Raw genomic sequence first — 10,068 nt, forward strand, 5'->3', positions numbered from 1 at the left:
CTATGCAATGTTTTATCAACCCGCTTTGGGCGTGATCGCCATCAGCTCCTTATTAGACAATTTTTTGCCATTAAACAGCATAGTTCAGTACAGGATTACATTGAACGCTTTGAACATTTGATGAACCAGTTATTATCTTATTCTGACGAGGTTCATCCTTTCTACTTTTTGACACGGTTCATCGGCGGCCTGAGGGCGGACTTGCGCGCTGCGATCATGGTGCAGCGGCCTCCAGACTTGGACACGGCCTGCGCCCTTGCATTGGTCCAGGAGGAAGCGCATGACGGGGGAAGGCCGGAGCAGTTTCGTCCCCCTAAACAAGTTTTCCGGCCATCGCCTCGCCTACCTCCTCAGGCAGTGCCCCTCCACCAACCTCGTCCTCCTACAACACCAGTCGCAGCGGATCGCCGCGGCCTCGAAGCGGCCCGTGCAGCACCGGTTGAACAACCAAGGCAAGCACCACAAGAAACAAACCCGCGGAACACTCTTCGTGCATACAGAAGAGCCAGGGGATTATGCTTCAAGTGTGGCGAGCGTTGGGGGCGTGACCACACTTGTCCAACCACAATCCAGATGCATGTGTTGGAGGAATTAATGGATTTCATGGGGATTGAACAAAACACAGACGGAGAGACGAGTGTTGGTCCAGATTCCACTGAAGAAACAATTTATGCAGTATCTTTGCAAGCATTCAACGGGAATGACTCTTCCAAACTACTGCAGTTCAGCGCATTGATCCAGGATCAAGCTGTGGAAGTGTTGATTGACTCGGGCAGCTCAGCGTCCTTCATCAACTCACGTTGTGCCGAGGGCTTGCTGGGATTACAACAATTGCCCAAAGCAGCTCGTGTGAAGGTTGCAAACGGAGCAGAGCTGCGGTGTGAGCAAGAATTAACTGAATGTCAGTGGACAGTACAAGGGCATCAGTTTGCCACCTCTTTTAAAGTGTTGCCTTTGGGAGGTTTTGATGTGATTGTGGGAATGGACTGGCTGGAAGCTTTGAATCCACACATTGATTGGATCAACAAAACGGTGACAATTCCCTCGGCGTCTACCCCGATTCAGTTACAAGGGCACAAATTCTCTGAAAACAAATGCCCTCAAATATCTGCTGAAGAACTGCAGCACATGTGTGTCCAGGGCGAAGTGGATCATCTTGTGTACCTCTGTGCTACTCCTGATCAGCACAAACAAGCACAACAGCTTGCTGATACATCATCAGTGCCAGTTGAAATTCAGCACATTTTAGAAGAGTTTTCTGATGTGTTTGCCACCCCCCAGGGCCTTCCACCTCGCAGAGTTTGCGACCACCGGATCCCACTCCTTCCAGGGGCTCAACCAATCAATATCCGTCCGTATCGGCACTCACCAGATACCAAAAATGAAATTGAGCGTCAAGTCGAAGAGTTGCTAGCTTCGGGCATCATCCAACACTCCAATAGTCCCTTTGCTTCTCCGGCAATTCTGGTGCGCAAGAAAGACGGCCAATGGCGTTTGTGCATTGACTATCGCAAGTTAAATGCGCTGACCGTCACTCCAAAATTCCCTATTCCAGTCATTGATGAATTACTCGATGAACTATCAGGAGCTAGCTGGTTTTCGAAGTTAGATCTCTGTTCCGGTTACCATCAAATCAGATTGGCAGAAGGAGAAGAATTCAAGACTGCTTTTCAAACTCACTCCGGTCACTACGAGTTCAAGGTCTTGCCATTTGGAGTGGCAGGGGGCCCAGCAACCTTTCAAGGAGCTATGAATCACACACTGAAACCGGTATCGCGTATCTGCGTTCTGGTGTTTTTCGACGACATTCTCGTCTTCTCCAAGACCTTTACTGACCATGTCAAGCATCTTCGAGAAGTCTTACAACTCTTGCGCAATGACCAATGGCAGATCAAAGCTTCCAAATGCTTTTTCGCTCAAAGAGAACTCTCCTATCTGGGATTTGTCATCAGTGAACAAGGGGTTTCCACAGAACCTGATAAAATCAAGCAAGTGCAACAGTGGCCTCTTCCCATCAATGTCAAACAGCTAAGGCAATTCTTGGGCCTTTCCGGTTACTACCGCAAATTTGTTCGCCATTATGGTATTATAGCAAAGCCGTTGACACATCTTTTGAAGAAAAACATCCCTTTTGTGTGGACGAGTGAGTGCACAACATCGTTTGAGACCTTGAAAACTCCATTGGTGACAGCTCCTGTCCTTGCCCTGCCAGACTTCTCGAAGCAGTTTGTCCTTGAGACCGATGCTAGTGATCTTGGCGTTGGAGCTGTTTTGCAACAAGACGGTCATCCCTTGGCATTTCTGAGTAAGCCTCTCGGTCCTCGCAATAAGGGGCTTTCTACATATGAGAAAGAATTGTTGGCTATTTTATTAGCAGTTGAACATTGGCGGCAGTACCTCCAGACAGCAGAGTTCATCAAAACTGACCAACGCAGCTTAGTTCATTTGGAAGATCAACGCTTGCACACCCCTTGGCAGCAGAAAGCTTTCACCAAGCTATTGGGTCTTCGCTACAGATTGTGCTACCAGAAAGGAGTCGACAATGGGGCTGCTGATGCTCTTTCTCGTCGGCCAATCTCAGAAACTGATGAGCTTTATGCTATCTCCCTCTGCCAACCCGAGTGGCTCGAGGAGGTGAAAGCTGGATATGCCCAGGATGCACCTACCCTCGAAATCATTAAGGAGATACAGGCTAACCCCCAATCACACCAGCAATTTTCTTTGGAAGATGGCCTCTTGCGTTACCAAGGGCGAATTTGGATTGGGCGCAATAGCCAAATGCAGCAGCGCATGATGATCGCGGGGCATCAGTCGGCTATTGGTGGCCACTCCGGGGCCCCTGCAACATATCAGCGCTTGAAAACAGTTTGTGCATGGCCACGTATGAAGCGGCTTGTCACTGAATTTGTACAGGCCTGTGAGGTATGCCAACAAGCCAAGCCAGAGCGCTGCAAGTACCCCGGACTGTTGGAACCCTTGCCAGTCCCTGCACGTGCCTGGCAAATGGTGTCCATGGACTTCATCGAGGGATTGCCTCAATCTGGGCGAGCCAATTGTATTTTGGTGGTCGTCGACAAATTCTCCAAGTACAGTCATTTTCTGGCCTTGACACACCCATTCTCTGCATCTCAAGTGGCTACTGCTTATGTTGATCAAGTTTACAGATTGCACGGCTTGCCTGACTCGATTTTGTCGGACCGTGACCCCATCTTCACTAGCAGATTTTGGAAGGAGCTCTTTCGTCTGACCAACACAACACTGAGAATGAGTACTCCTTACCATCCTGCAACTGATGGGCAAACCGAGCGTACCAATCAGTGCCTGGAGACTTTCCTCCGGTGTTTTGTCCATGCCTGCCCAAAGAAATGGAGTTCTTGGCTGCCCCTGGCTGAATATTGGTTTAACACGAGTTACCACAGCGCTCATGGAAAAAACCCCTTCTTTGTTCTCTATGGTCACGAACCACGACACTGGGGGATTGAGGCAGCTTCGGCTACTCCTGTCACCGATCTGGATGCCTGGCTCTCCGAGAGGGTGGAAATGCAAGCTTTAATCCGTCGGCACTTACTGCGGGCTCAAACAAGAATGAAACATCAAGCTGATAAGAACCGATCTGAACGCAGCTTTGACATTGGTGACTCGGTTTATATCAAGCTTCAGCCGTATGTTCAGAGTTCAGTAGCTCGTCGCGCCTGTCACAAACTGTCTTTCCGCTACTTCGGGCCCTTCTTGGTGCAAGACCGGATTGGGCAGGTAGCATACAGAGTGGGATTGCCTGAACATTCAAAGATCCACCCCGTGTTCCACGTTTCGCAACTTCGCAAAGCCATCAAGCCAGGTGTGTCCGTTTCCTCTGTTTTGCCTGCTGATACTAACCAGTTTGCGATTCCCGTGGAAGTGCTTGACAGTCGCATCTTTACCTACTAATAAACCAGCTATTGCTTCTGGTCGTACGTCATTGCATTTTTGCAGAAAAGTCCCTCCGTTTATGAGAAATTAACCCGCGCTCCTCCTAATAAGTGAACCAACGGGGGAAGGAAAAAAACGCACGACGACCTCGCCTTCCATCACCACCTCCAGCGCTCCACCTCCAGCGCGCCGCCGCATCGACGCGCAGCCGCCTGCCGCCAACGCCCCTCCGCCGTGCGCCTTCCCCACCGCTATGGCTTTCCACCACCGGCGACACTCGATGTTGGCGCCACACCTTCCCCCATCCCCTCTCTCTCGCCACGACCCGACGTCGTCGTCCTCCACCACCAGCCCAGCCCTTGCGTCTTCCTCTTAAAGCGACGCTACCCACCCTCCCTCCTCTCTTTGGCCGACGTCCCGTGCTCCGGCAACGGCAAAAAACAGTTCCAAACCGTCTGCCTCGCCTCTCAATCACAGGTGAGCCGACGGGAGTCGGTTCCTCTCCTCCCCAATGCTCTTCTTCACCTGGCCGGAGCACCTGCTCCTCCCATCACGCGCAGATCGACGGAGCAGTTCAATGGTCGTTGCCCAACTGCGTGCAGTTCAGTACTGCTCTGCCCCATCGACTTCAACCACCATCTCGCCAGGTGCACGCCATGTGTTTGCTAAAAAGACTCAGCGCACTGCAACATCATTTTTCTTTGTTTCATGGTCATTTGTAGGTAGCTCATTCTTGCTAATTTCTGTAGCTTAGATTACTTTACAACGTTTATCCTGTGTGCTCTGCACTTTAGGTTGTTTGCACGAACAGTACACTACAAGGAATTTTGTCCGTTTGATCTGTGTTGAGAAAAAAGTTTGAAGTGTTTTAAAAAACAGTTGGTTTATATTGTTGTATTGTGATTCACTAGAAGGAATTATGGCAGTAGTTCAGCGAAAAAGGTTTACCTCAGTTCAGACTAGAGTTGCTGGTGCTTTAGGGTGGATGGTCCAGATAGACCAAAACAATGGTGCCTATGTTTACTGCACTTGCATACTCTGGTAAGCGCTTAGGCCTGATTTGTTGTTAGCAGCCTGGGTAATTAATCCCCTTCCTGCAACTTTCAGCTTGCTTGTGGACCCAAGATTGTCCAAGTGAGATGTTGGGAGAAGGTGCTAGCTGCACACGGAGTCTCGTTTCTTGGTAATGGCGAACCAGTTTCCATATCTCAGCATATTCAACATGTTAAGAGTTCAATTTGTCTCGGTATGCTGCTATAGGGCTTGGGCACATGCGCCTTTCTCAAGATGTGTCTGCAAGCAGCTATACATTTTTATCCTGTTGTGCTCTGATCGCCTGATGGTCTTGGATGGTGTAATTGCTTTTGATGATTTAGGAAAATTTGTGTTAAATCTTCTCGAAAGATTCAAGCTGGTTGACATGAAACCGGTGGTGGAGCAGTGCAGCAGACGTCAAGGCTATGAATGGCGGCAAGGGATAGAGCCCTGGCGCTTGCTTGAGAATTTAGTTGCTATAGCTAATAACGACTGACCAAATCAGTATGTCTGGAAGTTGAACATTTAGGCTACAACCTGTACGAGGTACAACTTTGTAGGATTGTATGATGAATCTAGGCATGAATTTAATTGAAATCACGTAATGTTTGTATGGTTAAATCACAAAAATTAGGCCTGAGAGTAGCTGGCTGCAAAATGCTGTTCATGTGTAATTATTAATTCATGTTTTTTTGTTGTTAGACAAATGAGCTTGTTTAAGGAATTCAAGTATGGACGTGGAGCAGCAGATGGATGGATGTTAGCCAACACAAAAGTTGCACACGGCAGGTCTGAGATCTTCCACTTGCTACTCGCTCTTGTCAAGACATTAGGTGATTATAAGGCTGTCATGGGTGAAGTGTTGGGGAAGCATAACAAGGCTCTGGAGCATCAAGTTCTTCCAATTACTTCTGCAGATGCCAAAGTAGTTCAGCCAGTTGCCCAAAATAAGCAAGTCTACCTTAAGGCATGAATTTGTTATACTTCAGGCCCCAAACTGTGTTTATAAGCAGTAGCTTATGCTTCCTCTACTTAAGGCACGAGATTGGCACCAAAAGTTTCCTCACAAACTTTCACTATTTTCATTGCGGCAAGGCCATTGTCCATCTCCAGAGAAGCGCAAGGCCATTGTCCATCTCCAGAGAAGCGCAAGGCCAATAGCCCACTAGATAAGGCTATCGAGGAGCCGTCTGAAATAGATGTACTTACTGCGTTATTTGAAATGAATGGATATCTTGTTGACACAGTTTTGGGATAAAATAAAACAGGTATGATGCAAATTTAATTTTAGCGGTATAGATTTTGTACCGTTACAGTGGACGGGCTAATGTGGGTTTTGATTTCTGTGCAGATTAAGTGATGGGTGTCAGGCTCTATGGTGTGTTTGACTACAACACTACTGATGTCGCACAATCTGCCGGGGATGAAGTGGCAGATGCCATCGCAAGTGTTTGCACATGATGCAGTAATAGACAAAGCATATCAAGGTGCAGTGTCCTAGGCTCCTAGGTGTTCAAAGGTTCATGCATATCCAAGTGTTCTTGACCCATGAAGTAGCAGACTAGCAGCCACGTACATGTTCACTCTGCATGGAGATTCAGTATGCATATATCAAGAAAATATATTAGACAGTGTTATTCCCATTTTCTGGCAACAAGCAGAGTGACTGCTAAGCTCTTCAGCATGTCCGCAGTCAATCTGGTAGCAAAAGCAGTTGCAAAGGAAAGTTGACTACATTGACAAAAAAATAGATGTTTGCTTTATTCTATTATGCAGAACTATACTACATTATATCTTTAGACTGGGACACTGATGTATAGACCATCATTTTTTAGTACTTAGAAGGGGTTCATGGCAAAAGATAAATTTCAGATGTACATGGTATAACTTTCACCTTTGAGGTTCTTCAGGACATGTTCTATTTGATGTTCTTCAGGAGAGGTTCAAGATTACATTCAAGGAGAGAATGTAGCCATAGTGACATTCATGAAGTGAAGCAACTGCCAGCATTGTAGGAGAGGTGTAGTCGGGGCTGTCATACCATGTAAATCAGTGAGCTACTCTTTGTAGAGTTGCTACGAAATTTATGTTAATTTCCTGCGGATGAATAAGTTCCTAATATTGTTTTAATGAATTTCTATTTCGTGTTGTCTAGACTTAGCAATGTGGACATATCTAATTTTATTGTGGAAAGCACCACAACTTTTGCCTCGAACAAAACAAGGTATTTGGGTGAGACTGTAAGCACCTAAATGATTTTTGTTTGATTCTTTTTTGAGTTTCCAGTTATCCTCTATTTCTTTGCTTCATTTTTACTGGTTTTGAAGCATTTGTTACTAATAACTTTTACTGTTATTTTCCTTTCATGAGTTTGTATTTGTTTCTATTGCTGATCGACCGGCCTCTTTTTTTATACAAACATATAATTTCAGAGTACTTATCTATTAGGACATCCTTAGATTCATCTTTGTACAACTTTATACATGGTAATCCCATCTCCCGTCGCAACGCACGGGCAATTTTCCTAGTGAAGACTAAAGCGAACAGAGTGGTGGCTCAAGTGTTGGTGCGCTGGTCCGGCGATTCCATCGAGCCAACTTGGGAAGACAGAGACGAGCTTCATTCGCGTTTCCCGTGCGCAGCGGCTTGGGGACAAGCCGCAACTCAAGCAAGGGAGGGTGTTAGCACCCCTGACAGCACCAGCCCATCAGCCCAACCAACTACCGAGCCCGACGAGGAGACGGCCCAAGGCCCAGCCAAGAGGATCAAGAAACCCAACCCAAGAGTGAGTGGCAGCCAGTGGGTGAACGCAACACAGGAGGGATAAAGGGAGAAGCTGGCAACCCTGAGGGGATCGAAGATCGATCAAGGCACGGCACGGCACGGCGGCGGCTACCTACTACCTTAGAACCCTAGTTCCTTTTCCACTCATCTCCAATTTGGCACCTTGGTGCCTGTAATCTTCAGATCTTGTGAACCACCACCATATTCTGAGAGTAATACTAGTGCCGTGCTAACAACACTGTATAGATTGCTCAATTCTCATTGTGTTTTATGTAACATCTCCACCAATGCAAGCGCGATTGGGTGGCGAAATTAAGGATTCCGGGCTTGAGCAAACATATATGGTGTATCATCAGTCAATACAAACTAGTACCAACAGATTAGCCATACTGTGGAACTGATGCCAGTGGACAATTGGCTCACCCCAGATCGGATGAGCTCGATGCCGCAGAGGAGTGTGGAGGCGTAGGAGTCATCCTCCGTCATGTGAGATTCATAGGGCCAGATCCTCCCGTGCAGCCACGTCATCAGGTCGACGTCGTCGGCGATCCCCCGCGCCAGCTGCTGCGACGTGTGCACGTGGGTGTTCACAAACCCTACCAATCCAAGCAATCAAGCAACAAGCACAAGCGTCACTGGAAAGTGGAAACTGACTGATTTTTGCAAGGGGAAGAAGCTTCGTCAAGCAGAGGCGCGCGGGTACCAACCGGGAAGGAGGATACGACCCCCGAGGTTGAGGGTCTGCGCGGCGCCGGGGAAGGCGCCAAGGACGTCCGCCGAAGGGCCCACGGCGGCGATGCGGTCGCCCACGACGGCGATGGCGCCGTCCCGGAGGACCGTGAGGGCGCCGTCCATGGTGACGACAAACGCGTTGTGGAGGACGATGTCGGCCGATACCGCCGCCACCTGCGTCATTTTCGCGCCACCTCCCGGAGCGGCGTACGCCCAGACGACGGAGAGTCGCAGGTCGGAGGCAGCAGGCAGTGAACCGGATACTACGGCGGAGACTGTTCGCTTTCTGTTCCTCGGAAGGGGCCCTCGTCTTCCAATTAGAGCATGGTTAATAGTACAGGGAGACATGTTGCCATATCATATTAACCATAGTTTCAATACAAACTAAAAACATAGTTTCGATTACAAACTAAAAGTAGTTCCGATGCAAAAAATATTCAACTGCAAACTACTGCAGACTACTCATAGGAGTGGTCGTCCCAGTTGATGTCGGAGCCCGACTCGTCGGTTTCGTTTTTCGCCGAGTCTGAACTATCGAGCACGACCACCATCGAGGGGTCAGACTCCTCCTCCTCCTCCTCCTCCTTCTTCTTCTTGTTCCGTGACGAGTAGAACTTGTACCCCACCTGCACAAGGTGCGGATTTTCCGCCGCAAACCTCGCCGTCACGGCCTCATCCCACCCACGAGTGTCACACTGATCAAGTGTGTCTCGTTCTTGTGCGACGGTTGTCATCTCGGTCACGTGACCAGTCAACTCCGCATCGGCCTGGTTGTCGATCTTCGGGAAGTTCAAGTGTGAATTTGGTTGGCTGAGGCGCCAACAAGACTTGTCGAAGGTGCAGACGGCGATGTCCGGCTCGTCCCATCTGTCGAGCCACTAGCGCATGCCGTCCTGTGTGATCTCGGTTGAGTGACAGCCTGATTGACACCAACACACGCCGTGGAAGCCGGTGGAGCTTCTTGGGCGGTGGCTCCGTAGCATCGCGACGGCAACCGAAACAGGCGAAGAGAGGCGGGGGGAGGTGGGGGCGGATCCGTGGAGGCAGCTCCAACAGGCGGATTTGGTGGCGGCTCCACGATGAAGAGAGGCCGGGAGAGGCCGGATCTGTGACGGATTCGGTGGCGGCGACATGCAGGCGGTTAGGGGGTGTTTCACGCTGCACGCTACTATGGGGTTGTGGCCGTTTTTGCGTTTCAACGGCTGGTCGGGTGATGCAAATTTGCATCACCTAGAGTTGATTTTACATCGAACCCTAAAATGGGACCATACAAATTTACATATACATCACCTGTTGGAGCTAGATTTTTAGGCAGTGATGTAAAAAGTATCTTTTCATCAAGTGGTGTATTTTACATCACCTGTTGAAGATGCTGCTCTTACAGCATCTATAACCGTAGACAAAAATTTAGAAAAAAATTGATTTTAGAGTGGAGAGAGAAGATTTTTGTCTTCACAAAATTTTCTACTTTCGGCAGATAAAAACTAGAGACCGGAAATTTTAAAAGCAAGAAATATAAACATAAAGACAGAGTTCATTGTCATAAATTTAAACTCTAGTATGAGATGATGCATATTAAACATAAAACACCATAAATTAGAAACTAAC

The 10,068-nt window shown here is 48.3% G+C and overlaps 1 protein-coding gene and 1 long non-coding RNA gene across 3 annotated transcripts in view; one reads left to right on the forward strand and one right to left on the reverse strand.

The window, feature by feature from the left end:
* The window catches only part of LOC119300004 (5-methylthioadenosine/S-adenosylhomocysteine deaminase-like), a 17,009-nt gene extending 8,241 nt beyond the window's left edge, over positions 1 to 8,768 (reverse strand). For both annotated transcript variants that reach the window (XM_037577097.1, XM_037577096.1), the window contains exons 1-2: positions 8,436 to 8,768; positions 8,152 to 8,324 (exon numbers count right to left, since the gene is read on the reverse strand). In XM_037577097.1, the coding sequence (XP_037432994.1) occupies positions 8,152 to 8,324; positions 8,436 to 8,643 (381 nt within the window). In that variant the 5' untranslated portion in view covers positions 8,644 to 8,768. The remainder of the gene's footprint in view (positions 1 to 8,151; positions 8,325 to 8,435) is intronic.
* Positions 6,039 to 7,098, forward strand: LOC119300005. Its single transcript, XR_005146369.1, has 2 exons — positions 6,039 to 6,212; positions 6,296 to 7,098. It is a non-coding gene; the product is annotated as an uncharacterized LOC119300005 (long non-coding RNA).
* Positions 8,769 to 10,068: the final 1,300 nt, after the last annotated feature.

This window comes from Triticum dicoccoides, chromosome 5A, assembly GCF_002162155.2.
Source record: "Triticum dicoccoides isolate Atlit2015 ecotype Zavitan chromosome 5A, WEW_v2.0, whole genome shotgun sequence".
Taxonomy (NCBI): Eukaryota; Viridiplantae; Streptophyta; class Magnoliopsida; order Poales; family Poaceae; genus Triticum; species Triticum dicoccoides.